At 39.9% G+C, this 23,823-nt stretch overlaps 1 protein-coding gene across 1 annotated transcript in view; it reads right to left on the bottom strand.

The window, feature by feature from the left end:
• COLQ (collagen like tail subunit of asymmetric acetylcholinesterase) overlaps positions 1 to 23,823 on the bottom strand; it is a 60,457-nt gene that overhangs the window by 20,238 nt on the left and 16,396 nt on the right. The window contains exons 6-11 of the mRNA XM_081344156.1: positions 19,484 to 19,546; positions 15,810 to 15,836; positions 14,336 to 14,380; positions 12,025 to 12,060; positions 9,524 to 9,604; positions 6,125 to 6,221 (exon numbers count right to left, since the gene is read on the bottom strand). Of these exons, the coding sequence (XP_081200282.1) occupies positions 6,125 to 6,221; positions 9,524 to 9,604; positions 12,025 to 12,060; positions 14,336 to 14,380; positions 15,810 to 15,836; positions 19,484 to 19,546 (349 nt within the window). The remainder of the gene's footprint in view (positions 1 to 6,124; positions 6,222 to 9,523; positions 9,605 to 12,024; positions 12,061 to 14,335; positions 14,381 to 15,809; positions 15,837 to 19,483; positions 19,547 to 23,823) is intronic.

Below are 23,823 nucleotides of genomic sequence, written 5' to 3'. Positions count from 1 at the left end.
AGATAGGGGTCCGGATGCCTTGGTTATTTGACCAGGAACCCATAAATTCCCTTGACCATAGTTCCTGGCTCAAACCCAATTGCCCATGTGCAGCCCCCTTGGAGGCTTTGGTCGAGAGGCTTCTGCTACCACTCTGTCTGGATGCAACCTGTCCCAGTTTAGTAATCAACGCCTCCCACAACGTAGTTCTGCAGGACTTTTACCTGTGGCACTGCAGGGCGTAGAATACTGGCAGAGTAAAAAATCTGCCAATCTGTGATGCCAGTCACCTGTGACAATGTGCTTGAGTGCCTCCTTCATTGTCCTAACCATGTGTTCAGCTTGACCATTAGAAGATTTATTTATTTATTTATTTATTTTAATTCCATTTATATCCCGCCCTTCTCCGAAGACTCAGGGCGGCTTACAAGCTTAGCAGTAGCCTTCATTCTATGTATATGCCTGCTTATTAGGGCTTTCACACACACACACCCCAAGCGGCATTATTACAAAGTCAGCTTAATTGCCCCCAACAATCTGGGTCCTCATTTTACCTACCTCGGAAGGATGGAAGGCTGAGTCAACCTTGAGCCTGGTGGGACTCGAACCTGCACTAATTGCAGGCAGCTGGTGTTACTTAAGGAGGCATTAGCCCACTGCTCCACCAAGGCTCAAGATGGATGAAAGGGTGCAGACGTTGCATGTCTGATGAGATTAGCTCTAAGGAAAGCCTGAAATTCAGCAGCAGTGAATTGGGCCCCATTGTCTGAAACTAAGAAATCAGGCAACCCATGTTTTGCAAAGAGTTTTCTCAGCACCTGGATGGTCCTAGCAGTAGTCATGTTAGGAACTGGAATTACTTCCAGCCATTTGGAGTGGCTATCCACTACTATCAGGAAGAGTTGCCCTTGAAAAGGCCCAGCGGAGTCTATGTGAATCCTAGACCAGGGAGTGTGTGTTTCCTCCCACCTGTGAACTGGAGTCTGTGGCATTTCAGGCCTAGATTGCTTGCATGTATAAAAACCATGGACTTGACTTTCAATGGCCTTATCAAGGCCAGGCCACCAAAGGTAGCTTCTAGCTAAAGCTTTCATTTTGACAATGCCTGGATGGCCTTCAGGTAATGAGTGTAAAACCCTGTCTCTTAGGGAAGTGGGAATTATGACTCTGTCTCCCCATAAAATGCACCCTTTATGTGCAGACAACTCATGTCTCCTGACAAAAAAAAACTTTGAAATTCAGAGCCTGGACTTTTTTCCAATCAGCCCGTGTATACCCATGACAACACTCTACTAAGTATTTTATCTGTGACAGTTTCAGCAGCAATGTCCCCTGCATGGAGGGGAAACTCAGGTATGTCCTGTATGGAAAATATTCTAGCAGCAGGAGCTGGATCTGGATCCATTAGTGGCAGTGGTAGTCTGTTGAGGCCATCAGCATGGCCCATTTCCTTCCCTGGTTTGTGAATTAGTTTAAAATTGTATGCAGACAGAAAAATAGACCATCTCAACATTCTTGGAGATAGTATGTGGAGGGTTTGTTTGTCTGTTGTGAAAAGTCCCAACAGAGGTGGTCAGTGTAGACAGTGAAATCCCTGCCATATAAGTAATCATGAAATTTTTTAATTCCAGCAACTCTGGCCAGGGCCTCTTTGTCAATCTGAGCATAGTTGCGCTCAGCAGAGGACAATGTCTTTGAGTAAAATGCTATAGGAACCTGTTTCCCCTTTTTTTCTATGTGACTTAAAACTGCCCCCACCCCATGGAGAGATGCATCACATGCAAGACATACAGGTTTAGACTCTTTGTACTGAGTTACAGTGGACTTTTCTGACAATAGTGCTTTTAAGTCCTGGAAACATTTTTCATGTAAGTTAGTCCATTTCCATGGAGCTTTCTTATCTAGAAGCCTGTGGAGGGGCTCTGCTATTGCGGCCTTATGAGGTAGAAATGTGTGATAGATGTTTAGGAGGCCCAAGAATGCTTGTAGCTCTCGTTTTGATTTGGGCCTAGGAGCCATTTTAATGGCCTTCACTTTAGAATCAGCGGGGTGAATGCTGTTAGCATCAATTCGGAAACCCAGGAATTCTGTTGAAGAAACCCCAATACTACACTTGTTCTTTTTTAATTTGAGGCCTGCTTTGTGAAGCCTCTGCAAAACAGCCCTGAGCCTTCTGGCCAACACTTCACGGGATTCCCCTGCAATAAGAACATCATCAAAATAAGGGCAGACGCCCTGGATGCCCTTAAGTGTACATTCCATTATCCCTTGGAAAATACTCAGTGCAACACTGACTCCATACTGTAAGCGTTTAACTTTGAACGCCCCTCTGTGAGTCACGATCGTTTGAGCCGTGGCTGTGGCCCCATCAACCGGCAATTGCTGATAGGCCTGTGCTAAATCAAGTTTAGCAAAAAATGGTTCCCCCTTGCAAGGAGGCTAAAATATGGTTGACCACAGGGACCGGGTAAGCGTGTTGCTTGAGGGCTTTATTTAGAGTGCATTTATAAGCACAAATGCAAATTTCCCCATTGGCTTTAAGTGGAGTGACTATAGGAGTTTTCCACTCCCTCCCCCCATCAACAGGTTGTAACACGCCCTGTTCTACAAGCTTATCGATTTCAGAATCAATTTTGTATTTTAAGGCAAAGGGGACCCTGCAAGGTTTAACTCTAATTGGAACAATGTTAGGATCTAACTTAAAAGAAATAGGCGGCCCTGTGTATGTCCCTAGGATTGAATCAAAAACATCCACGTATTCTTCACACACTGACATGAGGTCTGCAGTTTGTGTCCGGTTGATGCCAGTAATCTGAATACCTAAGGCATCAAACCAATCAAGTCCAATAAGACTTGTTCTTTGGCGCCCTACTACTATTACATCCAGGTACCCCAAAAGCCCTTTAAATTTTACCAATAACATGGGTTCACCCTTAACTTTAAAGTGAGCGTTTTGGAAATCCATTAAAATGATATCTGAGTTTAGCGCAATTGTTACTGCGCCTACACACGAAGTCAAATGTGTCTTGTGAAATGATTGAGACTGCAGAGCCGGAGTCCAATTCCATCTTACATGGAACTCCTTGTAGCTCTACCAAGAGCTTAAGTTTGGGTTTGAGGGGGCATCGAGCCCCAGTGCGGCATATGCTACTACGGCTTCTGAAGAATCCCACACTAACTGGACCCTGGGCCCCAGTACCTCTCCTAGTCGGTTCTTTCAACTGGTGTTTGGGTGGCCGGTCTCTCTGGCGGGCTCTGCAAACCACCGCAATGTGGCCTGTTCTTCCACAAGCTCTACACATGGCCGAACGAAATCTGCAATTGGCACAAAAATTGTTGCCTCCGCACCCCTTACATCTTGGTAAGAGAACTGCCTTGTAATTGTCCTCTCACTGGTGGTTGTTGTGGTGTTGCACATTGGATTGCCTTTGAAGTCTGTTGATTTCGGGTTCTTCTTCCTCTGACGATTCTCCGGCACATTTGGCGACCTCAAGATGGACCAATTCTTCAACCTTTGAAGGTTTGGTAGGCTGAACTGTCTGCACTGCACCCCCGGCAGCTTCGTTGGCCATCACCTCATCCTGTGCCTCAGAAAACATTAAGTTGGGTCTAGCAAACAGTCTCTGCTGAAGCATTCTGTCCTGAAGGCCACAGACAAGCCAGTCTCTTAGTCGTTCTTCTAAGTTTGAGAACTTGCAAAGGCGTGCGGCCTGTTTTAGGCTCACAATGAACTCCAAAGCTGTCTCCAGAGGTAGCTGCACTCTTTGGTCGAATTTGAATCTCCAAGCCATTTCAGACATCTTGGGCTGGAAGTGCCCGGTTAGCTTCTTCTTAAGATCTGCGTATGAGACTGCTTCGATGGGCGTCGGCGCAAAAAGATTCTCTGCCAAGTCAAAGGTTGCTGGGCCGCACACGCAAAGCAATGTTGCGGCCTTCCTCTGCAATCTGATTTGCTCTCAGATAGTTTTCTACTTGCGAAAGGTAAGATGGCCATTCTTCCGGATGCTTCACATCAAATTCTCTTAATTTGCCGACCTTTGACATTCTTCCTTCAGTTTCCTGCGATCTTCGGATCCTGCTTCTAGGCTCAGGGAATGCGTCCGCTGAGCGTGAGGCCGCTAGTGTGGTTTGCTAGCTGGCTTAGAGAGTGGGGGAGGAAAATGCCTCTTCCCTCCGGCGTGTGCTGCCGACCCCTCGTTGACTTCAGCTCTTAATCGGTGAAGCAGGATCCCATCCTCGTCGCCACTGTTAAGTAGTGGGCTCTTTGGTGCAGGAAGGAAGACACGAGGCTGACTACAGGATAACACATACTTTATTCTTGCTAGAACTGTACTGAAACTTGGCTGCAACCAGCCACAATATATAGTCTAGCCCTAGGCGGCAGCAAATAGGTTTGAACCCACTCTTGCCGCCTGGGGCTAGCCAATTGCAGGACAAGAGACAGCTAGTCTGGGTTGCTGGAGAGCCGTTAGCTGCTCCAGCAATGCACGTGGCATATCACCACAAGCCCAGTTAACAGATCCTCTTGGACTTGCAACTCCTGCTTGAAGAACAGTGGTATTCATAGCTAGGAGGGCCTTTGTGTAACTTTGGGTTGTGTATCATATGTACCCATACCTAGGCTGGGGGGCCTTGCTCACAGTCACTCGTGAGTTTGTGATCTTCAGACTGAAATATTGCAATATGTTTTACAGTGGACTATCCTTTAAGAGTATTAGGAAGCTCCAACTGGTGCAAAATGCAAGAGCATGGGAAGTTACTAGTGCCAGTTATTCAACAGAGGTGAAACCTTTACCCGGTGATCTGCATTGATTTCAGTGTGCTTTTGAGTGCAATTTATGGTCCTGATTGTCATCTTTAAAGTCCTTCATTGGTTAAGATTGGGATACATATAAGATCATCTCTTCCTTACCAGGTTTGGCAGGAAGGTACCATCATCTAGGAAATATTGTCTCATGGAGCCAGAAGAAGAATCTTTTCTTCTGTGGCACTCACTCTTTGGAACATCATTCCCCTTGAAAATAGATTGGTCCCATCCCTATTGGTGTTTTGTAGGCCTTGAAAACTTGACCTTGTACCTGAGCCTGAAGTCCTGGGCGTGGGACAGAGCCTGTTTCCTGACTGTGTGGATGATTGGTATACAATGCTTGACTGCTATGTGTTTTATTTTTATTTTCTATTTTGTTATAGTGTGTATTTTATGTAATTTATTGTAAGCCATCTAGAGTCATGTAAACATAAGAAGGACAGCTATGTAAATTGAATAAATAAACAAACAATGCTCTTTTGCATAGATTGCCTGTCTTCAAGTTCTAAGATGTAACTGAACCATTTTTACTGATTCAGCCTATATTTTTCATGGGCTGCAGCTTTGCCCCAAAACCTGGGCACCTGACTTGGCATGGAGTTCCTGAATTTAAGAGAAAAGCACCCAATACATTTGCAAAGTGACTTTTTCATTTCCTGACACTACCATAAGTACTTCAGGCAAAGCAAAAAAATTTTTTATTAAGACGGGTCAAGTTTTTACATAGGCTACAGTACATACTTTTATTATATGATAGGTATATCCAAAAGCAACATATGAAAAAACAAAGGTAATTTATGTGTTAACACCAGGTTAAAATGCTGGTATCATAAGCTTTAGAATTCTACATAATGCTGCATTTACATTAATGTTAAAATGGATGAATGTATCAATAATCTTCCATTTAAGATGACTGCACAGTGACTGATATCTCTGTACATCTCTCTTATCTAGTTCAGGCAGGGAGGGAAACAATCTGTTCCTTGTTTGCTTTTTCTCTTATATGATATATATCACATCAACTATCAATTCCACTCTTATCACAACTTCAAGGAGACAGAGGATAATACTATACTGTTTTTCCTACCACTGAATGCCCTCCAGCATATAGTGTAATTATCAAGGAAGGGGGAGAGATGCGCCATGTGATTTTAGCCATGGTAGTTTGCTTACTGAATTCCACCTATACCTTCCCCAAAGCCTATTGACCCCTAAAATGCTAACTTAATGAAATTCCTTCAGCTAATGATTGAACAAACATGAAAGGTATATTCTGTTTAGCATTATTATATTATTAAAATTTAAGCATAAGTCAGCTATAAGAAAGCCCAGTCTTACCTGCTACTAACTGTCCTGTTGGACCTGATACTCCAGGAGGACCAGGCCTACCTGGTGGGCCTATACTTCCAGGGGGTCCTATGTCTCCTTTTTGTCCCTAAAAAAAGAACCGTATAACTATTTCCTTACATATACACTATAAGCTGTAATATAAAGGAAATTAAAAAGTCAGTATTTTTCAAACCTGGCAATTTAACTTGAATTCCCAGAATCCCCCAGAAAAACATGCCCCACACATCTACAGTTGTCAAGCTTGAAAAACACTGTCTTAAGCTATAAATCTAACACGCCTGTTAATCCAAGCAATAAAACTCTTCAGATATAGTTTGGTAATCCAAAGTAAGAATTTATTTTAAATAAAGTCAACCCACAGCTCCTTATGTCTCCTATATGTGTCCATGTACTTATCTGAAAAAAAATGCATTTATATATCGTCAAAAATATTTTCTTTATTTTCCTATTCTGCATTTTCCATGAATGGGTAATTTCTCCAAGACAAAAATAATGTTTGCTTGGGTATAGGAGAATCCTCTTTCTCAAACCAGATCATTCCCAGGAAAAAATAATTTACAAAGACATATTTTACTGCTGCCAAGCTGAGTTTGGCTGATTTTGACAAGCTTAAACAGGAGCTACTTCTTGGACAATTTGCTATCTGAAACTTCCAGGGCTATACGTAAGACCAGGAGGACAAAAAAACAAAAAAACAAAAAACAAAACACAGGTAGGTGACAATAAAAATCATGAAGCCATCAGGAGTGTTTACTTTTTACTTGTAACAATTTATTATTGTGGATATAATTATACCATCACAAGATCTGCAGTAACAAAAGACCTAGACAGCTTTTTGAAAGACCACTTGGAGGATAAATGATGATGTTTCTGGCATGCAATCTTTTAATGGAAGAAATACTGAGGGAATACATTGCTTAATGCCATGAGTTCCAACCAGTGGCTAAGAGTTATATAGCGCTAGGCATGTCTTGCTTTATTTCATATGTACTTCCACAGCAATGGCACTGTACAGCATTAAGATAAGCACTTGTTTCTACTAATTGTGTTTTGATTTGTGTGTGAGGGTGGGTGTGTTTGAGTCAATTTTGACTCCTGTCAATAACCTAGGCTTGTTCTTGCAATTTTCTCAGCAAGATTTTTCAGAAGCGGTTTGCATTGTCTACTTCCTATGGTTGAGAGAGAATGACTGGCCCAAGGTCACTCAGCTGATTTTGCCTAAAGTGAGACTGGAACTCACAGTCTCCTGGTTTCTAGGCTGGTGCCTTTAACCTAGTGCCTTATGGATAACCATATTAACTCCCATAGGCTACTGGTATATAAAGCTGATCTGTAGGTTGATCACAGAGTGTACCATGAATATATAGAACATAGAACAATAGAATTGGAAGGGACCTTGGAGAGCTTCTAATCCAATGCTCTGCTCAAGCAGAAGATCCTATATCACTCTGGACAAATAGCTGTGCAGCTTCTTCTTGAAAACTGCCAATGATAGTGCATCCATGACATCTAGAAGTAAGCTGTTGCACTGATTAATTGTTCTCAATGTCAAGAAATTTCTCCTTAACTCTAGGTTGGATCTCACTTTAATGATCTTCCACCTATTACTTCTTGCCTTGCTCTCTGGTGCTTTGGAGAATAGGTTAACTCCTTCATCTCTGTGGCAGCCACTCAAGTACTAAAAGATTGCTATCATCCCTAGTCCTTCTCTTCATTAGATTAGATATTCCTAGTTTCCTCAATTGTTCATTGTAATGGTTTAGCCTCTAGACCCCTTATCATCTTTGTTGCTCTTCTCTGCACTCTTTCTAGGGTCTCAACATCTTTTTTTGTATCATGGTGACCAAAACTATTCCAAGTGTGGACTTACCAGTGTAGTATAAAGCAGTACTACCACTGTACATGATCTTGAAACCATCCTTCTGTTGATGCAACCTAGAACTGCATTAGCTTTTTTGGCAGCTGCAACCAATTTCTGGCTCATACTTAAGTGATGACCTACTAGGACACCTATATCCCTCTCACAGTGGCTACTGTTGAACCAGGTATCACATTTTCTATTCCTGTGCATTTGGTTTTTCTTGCCAATATTTTTTGCTTTGATCTTTTTTAAGGAAAAGGAAAGTGTGAGTAAAACAAAACAATCATGTAGGAGTTTATAGATGTACTAATTTGTTTAAAACATTTATAGTGAATTGTCTGTTATCTTTGAGGAAGGAGACTTAAAGCCACTACAAACAGAGAACAGCAAGATTCAAAAACAATTAATAAACAGAGAGTAAGGGAGAGAAGAAATTGGAAAAGTGAAGAGAAAGAAGCAGAAAAAGGTTGGTGACAACAGGTCTGAAAACAGGGGCATTTCCCCACAAATATTACATATTCTCAAGACATTTTCCACCAGCAATAATAGAGTTCCTAAAACTGTGGCAACTGGAACAGAGTGCGTGTCATGCCTGTGATGATGTTGATTAATCTGGCACTTGTAAGACTAGGTCTATATATATCCTGTCTTAATGCATCTAACCTGAGAAGACTCCAGGCATGAACTTAAAGGAGTCAATGAGCTGAGCAAGATACATCTCAGAATGGAAGTGGAAGTAACACCTTCTTAATTTAGCTGCCACCACAGGCATTTAATATGAGGACGTCAGCTGGCTTTGGAGGCAGGAAATGACTCAGTGGGTGAGAAAAGTCTTTCTTATTTAACAAATAGTTAAGTACCCATCTAGCTTCTTCCCTGTGAAGTTTCAAAACAACATTTAACCTATAGAAGGGTTAAATCTATGATGAGATTTGTCTAATAACATAAATAAGACCAGTAGCTATAGTCATAGCCTTGATATATCTAAATTTTCTCACCCATTATTTGGAGAAATTGGCAAGAAGTGTAGACCAATGGTCAGTCGTGGGCACAACAAATTTAATGCCAGCATAGGTTTTTGATGACAACAGTGAACGAAGAATACAACAATTTAACAAAGTCTTTAAGGAAAATATTTAAGTAGCATGCTAGAAACTATATACAAAAAAAGAAAAAAAAAGAAAAAAAAAGCCAGCATTGTGATTCAGACAAGAAGTATGAGGAGGCATAAATAATAAATAAATAAATAAATAAATAAATAAATAAATAAATAAATAAATAAATAAATAAATAAATAAATAAATAAATAAATGAGATTTAGATTAAATTAAGCTTGTTTTCACCCTGCACCTGAATATAAAATTGATTTCTGCAATCCAAAGATCTTCAAGGCTCTTTAAGTTATCATAAACAAGGCTTTTATAGAAATAAAAATATTTTATCTAGATTTACATAACAAAATTAAATATATATTAAGGAAGTTAGAATTAAAACAAAATAAACAAAATGTAGTACAGGATTCCTACTTGTTTGCCTCGTTTCCCTGGCCGTCCAGTTGGTCCTCTGTGTCCTGATGCACCAGGTTCCCCCTTTGGACCCATTTCTCCCTTTATGGGGATAGAAAGGATAAACCCAAATCTTCAGTGCAAAAATACACATTTGGTTATGAAACTGTCTTACTCAAAACTCAGCAGATACTCACATGCATTCCAAAAAGAGATCCTTCTAAATTTTTGTGTAAATAATATTAACTGAAGTATATTGCACATTAGAATACTGGACTATAGCTCCATCAACTTGGAAAAAAGCTTAATAATTATACCATTAGTACACTAAATAATAAAAAGCTTCATTCGCTTTCTTTTTTCCTTGGTCAATGAAGCCACAATCCAGTGTTTGCATCCTATTCTGAAACCCTAGATATTTTTCTTGCTGCACTCTTTCGGGAATAGAAAGCTGGTCACACCTGGGTCCCAAAGACGTTTTTTCATGAGTTAACTGGACTTTCTTATTATTTTTTGAAGACATTTCACTTATCACCCAAGAAGTTTCTTCAGCTCTGACTGGATGGTGGGGAATGGAGACTGGAGATAGATGATGTCATATTCCTTCCCCTCTGTTGAGAGAGGGCTGTTCAATTTTGACATCGATGACCTCTTTGACCCCTCTTTCAAACCAGAAGTCCTCTCTGTCCAAACTGTGGACTTTGTTGTCTTCGAAAGAGTGGTCTTTGTCTTTTAAATGCAGATGGACTGCCAATTCTTGTCCTGATGGGTTTGTTCTCCTATGTTGTGCCATGCATTTATGAAGTCGTTGTTTTGTTTCCCCAATGTACAGATATGCACATGGCTCACTGCATAGTACTGCGTATACCACGTTGCTCAGTTTGTGTCTGGGTGTTTTATCCTTGAGGTGGACAAGCTTCTGCCTTAGTGTATTCTTGGGTTTCAAGTGTACACATATGTTGTGTTGGCTAAAAATCCTCCCGAGAATTTCCAATATTCCTGCAATATATGGAATGACTATGTTGGTTCATTTATTGTTTTCTTCTTTGTCTGTTATGGAGGAGCTCTTGCTGGGTCATTTTTTTATTTTTTTGGAATTTGATAAATATAAATCCTTCTATTCCCATCCAACCAGAGCTGAAGACCCTTCTTGGATAAGAAGCAAAATATCTTCAAACAATAACAAGAAAGTCCAGTTGCTTTTTGGGACCCAGGTGTAATCTGGATGATTGAGAATCTCCATAGACAGTCATACCTGGTTGTTAACCATCAGCCCAAATAAATGTGAATTCAGATTGTTCCCAAGAAACCCTCTACCCTGTTATAGAAAGGGTTCTGATAATTAAGTAGAAACGGACAAGCTCAAATCCTTAAGTATAGAAAGCCTGTCCATCATTCAGACATCTTTAAACAGAAGGTCAGATTTATGAATGTGGGAAAGGAGAAAGAGAAGAGGCATGAAATGTATGAAAGCTCCTTGTGCCCCATTCCCTAATTGCTTCAGTCCTGCTTACTAGCAGCATATGGACTCCAAGGGCAGTTACAACTTTTCTCTTAGGACAGAGAAAACAATTTCCTCTGAACATTACTGGAACATCAAAATTAGAAATGAAACAATGAGCAATGACATCAGCAGCACCAAATACATTTTTCTACAACTACTCAAATCAACCTACTTTCCCCCCCTCAAATGATTAACTAGTGTGAAACTAGCTTGAAGAATTTTAATGTATTTTCTAGGTAAAAGAAAATGTGGTCCTTACAGTTATGAACAGATGGTTATTTTAACCAGATATGTATACAATTCTAAAAACTCAGGCGTAATAGTCATGGCAAAAATCCACTAGTCCAAATTAAATTAACAAGAGCTGCATGACAGTTCATGTTATTTAATTGCACAAATTATTAATTTTCCAGTTTATATTCTCAGCTTTTTAAACAATAATTTCAACTTCACATTTTTACCTGGAACTCAATAGCTGAGACCTGTACTGATCCCATTCTTTTCAATCATTAACACAATGTTTCTCAATTTTAGTAACTTTAAGATGCGTGCATACAAGCTCCAGAATGGCTGCACTCTGGAGAGACCAGGAAGTTGATTCATCCTAAAATTGCTGAGGATCAGAAACACTGCATTGTCCTTATCAGAAGCAGCCTAATGTATTCTACAGATCTTGCTTCTGAAACTTCCTTAAACTTGGTTCAACATATATAAAATAAGTACAAAGTAGAGGCCAATGGGTATCCTACACTGTCTACAGTTTACTTACCTTGTTTGGGGGCGGGAAAGAGTGAAGGGAATCTATGCCATTTGAATTTCGATAGTGGCAAGACTATGACAAGAGTTGGGAATGAACAGTGCAACCTTATCCATATTTATTTAATATTAAGTCCCACTGAATACTTAATAGTTAGGAGTAGAAAATTAGGACTAAATTGTCTCTCAAAATCCCTATGTAATATTAACTCCAACACATGTCCATGCTGTGCACAGACTGAGCATCCCTGATGTACCTTACCTTTTGCCCCAACATTCCAGGGAAACCCATATATCCCTGCAAAGAAAAAAGTGAATAAAAATGAGCTATCCTTTAATTAAAAGTTTGGGGGAGTTGATCTTGGATTTTTCCCAAAGGTGCTTTTTCAAAAGGTAATTTGCTTCTCATCCAATAAGCTTCTTCAGTTCTGACTGAAGCTTCTTGGATGAGAAGTGAAACATCTTCATGGAAAAACAGGAAAGTCCAGTTGTCTTTTGAAAAAGCACCTTTGGGACAATCATGACCTGGATGACTAATAATCTCCATAGGTACTGATCTTGGATGTGTTTATTTCTTTATAGATCATTTACATGTTGCCCAAATCAGACCGTGTGACTATGGCACAACACAAAAGGAAAAGAAAATATACTAATAACCAACTAAAACAAGATGGTATATTATACTAAAACTTACTAAAATAATAAATTGGCAATGAGACACAAATGATATAAGGACAGAGATAATTATATTTAACTAGTCCTGAGTGAAGTAATTATAATTTGCATGCTTTTTTTAAAACAATGAACAAGGATGAATGTGACCTTTAAACATAGGTATAACGTTTCCATTTATATTATCCCAAAGATGCTTTTTCACAACTGGACTTTCTTGTTTTTCTTTGAAGATGTTTCACTTCTCAACCAAGAAAGTTTCTTCAGCTCTAACTGGATGGTGGGGAATGGAACGATTTATACTCTTTGCAGGCAGCTGATCATTTGCATTCTTTTAGAGAGTCGTTGAGGCCACCTGGAGGTTTATTTGTGTCATCAGGGTCACCTGAGTAGTGCAAATGGTTGTGGAGCCTTCTTGGAACTGCTGAAAGGACTGTGTTGTAAACTGGAGGTAGATGATATCATATTCCTCCCCCTCTGTTGAGCAAGGGCTGTTCAGTTTTGACATAGATGGCCTCTTTGACCCCTCTTTCAAACCAGTTGTCCTCTCTGACCAAAATGTGGACTTTGCTGTCTTTGAAAGAGCAGAAGAGTCAGAGCTGAAGAAGGTTCTTGGATGAGAAGTGAAACAACTTCAAAGAAAAACAAGAAAATACAGTTGCCTCATGAAAAAGCACTGTTGGGATAACTATGACCTGGATGACTGAGAATCTCCATTAATATTATGCTAATTTTTTCTCTTCATGATTTTGTCTTTACACTCCGAGGCTTCCCTTTAAATGTGCATTTCTTCAATTATCTATCACCCATTTATCTTCCCTATTCCTACTTCGGTCCCTGGCTTTGTCCTAAAATGACATTTTAGAATTACATCTTTAATACATTGGAGCAAAAATTACTTTGACAATATTGATCTTAATATAAAGACTGTGAATATGTGGTTTTTTTAAGCTCACATAAATGTAATCTCCATCTTGAAAGAAGAAAAGAGATCTTGCATCTCTTATACTGTTTAACATATGTTGCTATGCACAAGTACTTGAGAATAATCATAATTTTGTCATAGAAAAAGACTAGTGCAATTTTAAATGCTGACATCATAAAATGAACACCTGGAATAATGCATTTCTTCAGCTGGCTATACCACATCTGTCAATTCTTGGTGGAAAATTTGACACCCTGCTGTGTTGAACTTAGACTTCGGCCCTACATAGTTATAACATTATTTCCATTCTTGAAAAGAAATCCTGGGTTTTTAAGTTAGTCATGTAGAGACAGAAGAGATTTTTCAGATTTAGCCCGACTGATCAGGAATGTTATAAATCAGTATTTTTCAAACTTGGCAAATGCAGGCTAGGGAATGAATGACAGCTGAAGTGCACAGATCTTCAAGTTGACAAGTTTGAAAAAACTGGTATTGAGGAAGCTAAACCACTCATTTTCTTCTTTAAAGTCTTGAAGGGAAGCAACACGCAGCTAGAAACCAATCTTACAAATCTAGGACTTCATAAAGTTCCTTGTACAGAAGTTTCCTTGTACAACATCCTAAGAAACATAATTCTTCTATAAATAGGCCAAAATGTAAAACATCCATTTTGTCCAGTATTCTATATTTTTTTTAATCTCACCTTTATTATATTTATAATTAATTAAAGGCAGAAAACATATCTAATTCTCCCTCCTATTTTCTTCACAACATGGTCCTGTGAGATGAATTGGGCTGACAGTATGTGACTGGTCCAAAGTCATCCAACTGGCTTTCATGTCTAAAGCGGGACTAGAACTCAGTCTCCTAGTTTCTAGCCTGATGCCAGATGCCAAACTAGTCTGAAGAACAAACGAGGAAAAAAATATCCCAGGTCTCTATAAGATTGCTTGATATTATAGTAAGAAAATATTACCTTATCACCTTTGCTGCCTTTGACTCCTTTCTGTCCTTGAGCTCCCTGTGGAAAACCATATCAGAACTATATAACATAGCAGTTAAAAGTATGATTGTTTCCTCCCATATCCAATGTTAAATTGAATACAAAGTCTCCACAGTCATGAAGATATGTTAGGTAGACTTTTGGCTTTTCGTACAATGGCACTGGCTATTTATTAGGGCTGGGGAATTCTGGAAGTTGAAGTTGCCAGTGGTAAGAAATGCTGTTATTAGGTTTCTACTCTTCCAGCTTTGGAAATGATTTGGGCTAAGAGCATTAGGTTTGAACAATCTCTCTGCTACTAGTTAACACGTATCTTTTTTTTCAGGCTTTCACATTGGCTCCATGAAAAGTACAACTGTACTCTTAAGAGTCTCATTAGCTTTAACAAGCTGAGTCCTTAAAGCAATTCTACTTTTCTGAAGGTTCACACAGAAACCTGAAAAATGAACGATTTCTGCTTTACTGGATAGTAGAGATGTGATGGGTTTGGGTCCACGCAGGGGTCTGAGGCATGGTTTCCATAAGCACAAGTGGCCTGGTGTATAATGTCCACATGAATAACTATTGCTGAAGAACAGTGGAGGGAACTCATTCCTTGATTGTCCCTTGCTGATTTCCTCTGGACACCTGGTTGATCACTGGGCTGTGGAATTTCTCAGGAGAAGCAGGGCTCAGCAATATGAAGAATCCTTTTTAAATGAAATGCTGAATCCAAGCCATGCCTCCCTTTGAAGTGCCAGACGGGAGCAAACATCTCTTTCTACGCTACTAAAAAAACCCCTTTGTGTGTATGCAGGCCCTGCACAAAAACCCCTTTCTATCCAGATCAGAGCAGTGGTGGACCATCACGGAAATTATTCAAATCGATAAAATGTTTTCTTCTGAATTTAATACTTTCACAGTAGAAGTCATTCAATATTACTTCGGTTAATGGCCTTGCTTGAACAACATTTGTGCCATGTGTTTTCACTTTATAAGAAAAGAAAAAAAGTTATTGTTAGAGAGTAAGTTGTAAGGAATGAATACATATGGAAAGCAGGGATGGTAGGGCCACTCAGAATCAACTCACTATTTCAATCTTGCTTTTATTTCAGCATTAAGTATATAAAGATGTGGAATAGGAATAGTTTTTATCAGCCCAGGATGATGATGGACCCATTTATTCTCTGCTGTATTGCATTGGTACATTTTTTCCCCTGTTTAGATAAGGGTAAGAGTATGAAATCTTTTCTCTGGAGAATTAGATCTTGGAACTACTTACCAAGATCAGCCTAAGAAATTATAGCCCAAGTGTTATTTTCCTTAGATGATTATGTACTCTTTAACCACTTTAATCTCTTTTATTCCTGAATCAAATAAAAGTGGCTATTTTTTTACACTAACTGGATGCTATATACTTATTCATACAGACTAGTGCCAAGTGCTTGTAAGTAATTTTATCACTCACCTTTTCTCCAACACCACCTGTACTACCCTAGAACAAAATTTTGAAATACAAAAACATAAGAAATGAAAGCATCACATTTCAACCTAGAAGCCAACACAAGAAATCTTGTATAGTAGACATACTTCACATTGCTTTGGATGTTTAATGAGAAACAACAATCAGTGCAAGAGCTAGCATAATTATAATTACAGAAATCTCTGTCATTATTCATTATCTTCACCTCTTTCCCTTATCTAGCATAGATACATTTCTGACACTGTCTTTTACCGGAATTCCAGTTAAATTCTAATCATTTGTAGCAATATCTACAAGCATTTTAATGACACAGTTAATCTTAAAACTTTCACTGAATTCGCATACTGTGAAATTGTGAGTGTTAAATATTAAAAAAGTGAAGTCAATATGTACCTGTGTCATATAAATGCAAATGAATATTAAATATCATTTTGAAACATGATATTTTGCCATTTGGATCAAACAATCATAATAAATATTTTTGTTTTCAGAATTATTATTTTTAAAATCTACATGCAGTCTTCTGCTCTACAGGCCATTAGGATTATTTTAAAAATTAATTAAAAATTAAGGAACTATAAAAGTTATCTCTCACATGTGAATGTGGCATGCTACTTTCTGTTTTTCTATATATCAATTCAAAAGCAGTTCAGGATATCTACATGTTATGTACTTCCAGCTTATCTGTATGTAAATGGACTTAAAATTAGCCAGTCAATTGCGTGTTGGGACAGGTTAGTCTAATAGATGTTAAATAAATATATAAGTAAGTCAATAGCCCATTGGGTCAGGAAAAGACAAATGGTTACATCTAACAATGCCAAAAAAAAAAAAAGAAAAGTACATCAGCTTAGGGAAAACTTCCCCCTACCCTAAAAGGCGTAAAGGATCTAATTCTAAGAATTTTAGATCCTAAATAACAGCTGGTCTAACTGTTTAGAGGTAAATATGTAGCAAGCAACTCTCCTTTACACTATACTATGTTTCTGGAGGCAATAGCCTTACACCACAGATGTTAGAGGTCCAGCTCCTTGCTTTGTAGAATATCTTCCCATTCCATATTGTAGGGTTTTGTTTTTTGTTTTTTTGAAAAATCAAGCGAGGATAGAGGACTTTTAAAATGTAACAAAAAGTGCATGTGTGCTTTTTGTGAGGAAGAATTTTTGTAAATAAAGAAGCTGAGAAGACTCCTACCCACAGTGCCCAGCAACCAGGTTCAAGGTCAAACCAGGATATTTCTTCTACCAAAAAAACCCTTGCATGTTAAATACACTAAATGAATGAATGTACAAATGAATGAATGAATGTGATACTAGCCAGAATACTTCATTTATTCACCCATTTCTATACTTAAAATACATTTAACATATTGTGTAGCTAAGCCTCAGGGGCATCTGCAGGAGTGGATGTAAAAAAGTCAAGATGACAGCCATGATCACATTTATCAAAGCCTCACACCTTTTCCATGTCCTTTAATCATGTGATTGCAACTATAATCTTGTGAGGACAGGCCGAGGAGTTTAGTCAGCATCTGCTGGACAAAATCGCTCAGATCCGGACCGGTCTGGACTCCAACTGGGCAGTATCTGACGAGGGGGGAACGACGGGTCTGGCCGACATTATTTGGGAGGAGTTTGACCCTGTGACTCCGGATGAAGTGGACAGGATCATGGGTAGATTAAGTGCCGCTCTGTGTTTGTTGGATCCGTGTCCTTCCTGGCTGGTTTATGCGGCTCGGGAGGTCACACGAGGCTGACTCCAGGCAGTGATTAATGCTTCTTTGAGTGAGGGGTGCTTCCCTGCTGCTTTGAAGGAGGCGGTGGTGAGGCCCCTCCTCAAGAAACCTGCCTTGGACCCAGCTATTTTGAATAATTTTTGTCCTGTCTCCAACCTTCGCTTTCTTGCGAAGGTTGTTGAGAGCGTTGTGGCATGGCAGCTCCCACTGGTCCTGGAGGAAACTGAGTATCTGGATCCGTACCAATCGGGTTTCAGGCCCGGGTACAGCACGGAAATGGCATTGGTCGTGTTGGTGGATGATCTCTGGCGGGCCCGGGATAGGGGTTATTCCTCAGTCCTGGTCCTATTAGATCTCTCAGCGGCTTTTGATACCATCGACCATGGTATCCTGCTGCGATGTCTGGGGGGGTTGGGAGTGGGAGGCACCGTTTTACGGTGGTTCTCCTCCTACCTCTCGGGTTGTTCGCAGATGGTGTTGGCAGGAGGGCAGAGGTCAACCCCGAGGCCCCTCGATTGTGGGGTGCCCCAGGGGTCGGTCTTCTCTCCCCTCCTGTTCAACATCTATATGAAGCCACTGGGTGAGATCATCTGCAGTTTCGGGGTAAGGTATCATCAATATGCTGATGATACCCAGCTTTTCATCTCTACCCCGAATCAACCCAGTGATGCCCTTGACGTGATGTCCCATTGCCTGGAAGTGGTACGAATCTGGATGGGGAAGAATAGGCTCCAACTCAACCCGGCCAAGACCGAGTGGCTTTACATACCGGCATCTCGTGTAGTCCAGGATATTCCATCTTTGGTTATGGGGGGAGAAGTGTAACCTCCCGTTGATAGGGCGTGCAACTTAGGCGTCCTCCTGGATGCATGACTCAGTTTAGAAGATCATATAGGAGTCGTGGCCAGGGGGGCATTTGCCCAGGTTCGCCTGGTGCGCCAGTTGTGCCCCTATCTGGACTGAGATGCTTTACGTACGGTCACTCATGAACTCGTTACCTCCCGTGTTGATTACTGCAATGTTCTCTACATGGGGCTACCCTTGAAGACCACCCGGAGACTTCAGCTGGTGCAGAATGAGGCCACGCAGGTTGTGATTGGAGCATCCCAATACTCCCATATTACACTCCTCCTGCGTGAGCTGCATTGGTTACTGGTTGCCCTCTGGGTGAGATTTAAGGTGCTGGTTCTTACCTTTAAAGCCCTACATGGCTTGGGCCCGGGATATCTGCAGGACCGTCTGTTCCCAGGAACGACTTCCCATCACCCTGTGTGCTCACACAGAGAGGGCCTCCTCAGGGTGCCGTCGGCCAATGTTGGCTGGCGACCCCCAGGGAGAGGGCCTTCTCTATGGGGGCACCTGCCCTGTGGAATCAGTTTCCCCTGGAGCTCCGGATGACCCCAGACCTCCGGTCCTTTTGTCGTGACCTTAAGACATTTCTTTTCCAACAGGCCGACCTGGACTGATGATAAGGGGTTTTTTAAATGGTTTTAAGGTTTTTATTGGTTGTAGTTGGGGCTATAGATATAGTTTAATTTTAATTTTAATACTTGTATTTTACTTGTATTTTATTGTTGTTAGCCGCCCTGAGTCCTTTGGGAGATAGGGTGGCATATAAGTCCCATTAAATAAATAAATAAATAATCTTTAATTTTTGGATTTCCCTTGCAAATGCTTCTGTTCAGCCCATGTACACTATTATATTGCCATAAGATATCTGATAAAGAAGAGAAGAAATACAAATATTCCCATACTCTATTACAATACTTTCATTGTATCTGTGGAAAAAAGTCTGTATCTTTTTATTATTATTCTTCATCCCCAAAATCATAAATGTTACCTGTCTACAACATACACCAATTATCTTCTAACCTAGTAGTTGTTAGACCCCAAGAAAGAGAACATAGTGCTTGGAGTAACAAACCTTTAATCCCATTGGTCCTCTTGTGCCTGGCAATCCCATCAAACCTAAATCTCCCTTTTCACCCTAAAAGAAACAATAGCAAAAATTACTCATAATGCCCAGGTTTTATTGCACTGGTTGCACTGGTTGACAGCTGTAGTTCATAATCAGAGAAGAGAAATTTCTACATTTTTTAACGCATCCATATCATGGAAAATTACACTGCATAAACTGAGTTCAACATAGGTTCTTTGTACAGAACAGTAAGCCAATGATCATAGACTGCTCAGATTGCTCCCTTGCCTTTCTTACCATTGGATATAGTTAACCTGGATGGTGCTGAGCCATTTTGCTGATTTGTATCACAGTGTAAGGCAGGAGTGGGCAGATTCTGAGGGTCTCAAGCTACGGTCACATTTATTTTTGAAAGGGGAGACAACAGGATTCAGTGACCATGAAACATTTAGTAAGATTTTATTTCCCATTTTTAAAGGGTGTTGAACTAATTTATGCTCCCAAATTTCTGTATTTCTGGTATTAGGAAACTATCCCACCAGTTGTCAGCAACCACGTTGCCAAATTTCATTAGGAAGAGTGGAAGAGATTGCAACAAAGACAGCCTCTTCTTGTACTTTCAAGGAACAATTCTAATATATTTTTTAGTGAATTGGTAAATACTTTGTAAATACTTTGTAAATACTTTGGCCATCTAATGAGAAGGAAGGACTCACTGGAGAAGAGCCTAATGCTGGGAAAGATTGAGGGCAATAGAAGAAGGGGACGACAGAGAATGAGGTGGCTGGATGGAGTCACTGAAGCAGTAGGCATGAGCTTAAATGGACTCCAGAAGATGGTAGAGGACAGGAAGGCCTGGAGGAACGTTGTCCATAGGGTCGCGATGGGTTGGACACGACTTCGCAACTAACAACAACAATACTCCTAGTGTTCCCTGGTAATCTACCATTCAAGTATTAACCAGACAAATTGATTAGCTTCCAACTGACCATCTGTAGCCAACTCTCCCACTGCCTTTTCACAGATGCTCTGAAGAGAAAACATGTTCTGATCGATATAATTATGTCAACCCATAATTTCACTCTACTCTTATAAAGAGAACTATAGATAGAAATGTGTACCTGTAAAGGATAATGTTTATAGCTCAGGGTTGAAATAAGGGGTCCTTGGGGCTCTCTGAGCTTGCTTGTTTTCTTGCAGATGTTTCATTACCCAAACTAGGTAACATCATCAGTGCTAGTAAGGAGCAGGGTTTGCTCTCAGTTTTGTATTCTAGGAGCCTGCCCAGTTGGTGGTGTTTTTGTTAGACTGTTTACATTGGTTTGTTTGGCTGTTCTTTGATTGGGGTATTGTTCACATCTTAATTGTTGGTCTAATGTTAATCTTGGTGTTAATATCTGTTCATCTGGATGTTGATTGCTGGGGGTAGACGTTTTGGTCTCCCTTTTTGGCTTGTTGATTGTCTCTTTTGAATGGTATCTGTACCTTGTTTATCTCTATGTGTCTGTTGATCACCGATTTGCCTGAATGCCCGTCTTCCAGGAATTCTCTAGTATTTTTGAATTTGGCTTGGTCAAGGGTGGTCAGGGTATCCCAGTTGAAACTATGGCTAAGTCTGTCCATATGTTGTGCAATTAAAGGGTTTTCATCATGTCTTCTAACTATTACTATAGTTAGTGTTTATGGATGAATTCAACTAGTCTTCTGTCTGTTTGTTTTATGTAGTGGCTGTTAACAGTCTTTAGACTGTATGTTGCAGATGACTTCTGTTTTTTCTTCTAGGGCTGCCAGGTCTTTTGGTTTACTTAGGATATTTTGGAGAGATTTTGTTGTTTTGTGTGGTATACTGATGTCATTTATTTATTTATTTATTTTAATTCCATTTATATCCCACCCTTCACCGAAGACTTAGGGTGGCTTACAAGCTTAGCAGTAGCCTTCATTCTATGTATATGCCTGCTTATTAGGGCTTTCATACACCCCCCCAAGCGGCATTATTACAAAGTCAGCTTAATTGCCCCCAACAATCTGGGTCCTCATTTTACCTACCTCGGAAGGATGGAAGGCTGAGTCAACCTTGAGCCTGGTGGGATGCGAACCTGCACTAAATGCAGGCAGCTGGTGTTACTTAAGGAGGCATTAGCCCACTGCTCCACCAAGGCTCAGTATGTAGTTGTAATAGTCTGTTGGTGATTTCTGAGGTGTTTTTGATGTATGACAGTGTTTTCCTTGTTACAGTTTGGGTTGGTTGTGCTATATTGGGTTGAGCGGTCAGGCACTTTTCAAGGTAGTTGCAGAGATATCCATTTTGTTGGAAGATGTTATATAGATGATCTACTTTTTTGTGCTGTTCAAGATTGCTGCAGTGTTTTCTGTTCATCTAAGTAGTGTTCTTACATAGCTTCTCTTGTGAGAGGTTGTATTATTTAAATTAAACAGTGGGGAGAGTGAGTAATTGATATGGAACATTTCTGTCCCCAGCAGTCTAAAACTCATAGGGTTATCAGTGTGTGTAACATAGGTGTTTGTGCAGGTAAGAATATCAACCTTGCTGTCAAACAAAATCAGGCTTTTAATAGTGAGTGTCATGCCAAGTGCACTAATCAGATAGGTGGTAAGGAATTAGGGGAACACAGGCAACACACAGATTATGTAGAAAGTAAACAGAGGGTCAGTCAAAAAGGACTTAAATGTCTATATACCAATGCACAGAGTATGAGCAATAAACAGGGTGAATTAGAAATTCAAGTAAATGAGGGCAGATATGATATTGTTGCCATTATGGAAACTTGGTGGAATGAAATCCAGAGCTGAAATAATATCCAACAACTTTATTGATTAGCCCTTGGGCCATATCAAGGTACAAAGTTCCAGCAACAAACCGTCACCGAAACTAGATAAAAACAATCCGAAATAGAATTTGATAAAATACAATTTAAAATGGAATTAAAATACAATTTAAGTTAAAATAGTAATAAAATACAAATTTAAGATATAGATAAAATATGGTAACATTATATTTCGGAGTCGCCCTTACAATCTACCCCAATCAGTCCCACATATGCAGATCTTAACTGGATCATTTTGTTTAAATACTGTGCTACGTTGAATGTTCTTTTCAAGTTCTGGCCAGACATAAGGTAAGTTATTTTAATATGGGGATCCCAATGGGTCATTTGTTTGGTATATAGACCAAGATACCTGTCTCTCACCCTCTTATACAAACAACAGTCAAATAGGATGTGAGCCAGGTCCTCTACCTCTGCCGCTCCGCAAATGCAGAGACGCTCATTGTACGGTATAGCATGAAATCTCCCATATCTGACCATTGTATCAAGCTGTTCGAATCTCGCTCTCGTAACTATCTCCCTAAGATGTTTTGGGAGTTGTGACTTCAAATAACTGTCCACTTGAAAAGTACATTTGTATTTACTCAGCCATTTCAAGTTACCCACCTTACTAAGGATAGCTATATCAGTTTGTGCTTCTATATCCTTAATTCTTTGGGCAACTCTTTTTTTAGATTGTTCTCCTGTTACGCAAGAAACAGGAAGGCCACAGCTTCTTACAAAATTTGTTAGTTTGGTGATCCAGGAGATTTGTGATTGCAGTTTTATTTGCTCTAGTAGGCATAATTTGGGGAGTCTATCAGTCTCCATTTCATTAACTTTGCACCAGTAGTTATAAGCTCTAATTTTAGATAATGCCTGAATTGTATGAATTCCCAATTCAGCTCTAACTGCTGCAGCAGATGTTCTTGGGTCTACACCCAAAATACATCTCAGATGCTGGGACTGTGTTTGTTCTAAAGCTGTGGTTGAACAAAGACCCCAAATTTCTGCTCCATACAAGAGCATTGTCGTAACCTTAGCCTTATAAACTTTGAGTAGTGGAGCTAGGGACCCTGGGTAACTATGGTTCTTTAGTTTGAGCAATAAATTCAAACGGGCTTTTGCTCTAAATGTACTTCGTTGATGATGGCAGGCCCAAGATCCAGTCTTGGAAAAAGTTACTCCCAAATATACAAAGGTATTAACCTGCTCAATTGGTTCACCATCTAATTGCCACTTATGTCTCTGATGGTTTCTTCCAAACACCATTATTTTCGATTTGGATTTGCTAATAATTAGGGAGTTATCCTGGCAATAAGAGCTGAATCTTCTTAATAGCCTACGTAATCCTACTTGTGAGTATGATAATAAAATCATATCATCAGCATAAAGCAAGCTGTTACAGTAAGTATTTAGGATCATCGGCATGTGTACCATGGTATCCTTCATTAACCCTGGCAAGTCATTGATGTATAAATTAAATAATAATGGGGCCAGGATACACCCTTGCCTTAT

This window comes from Vipera berus, assembly GCF_964194415.1.
Source record: "Vipera berus genome assembly, chromosome: Z".
Taxonomy (NCBI): Eukaryota; Metazoa; Chordata; class Lepidosauria; order Squamata; family Viperidae; genus Vipera; species Vipera berus.
This window is presented reverse-complemented; position numbering and strand designations above follow the sequence as displayed.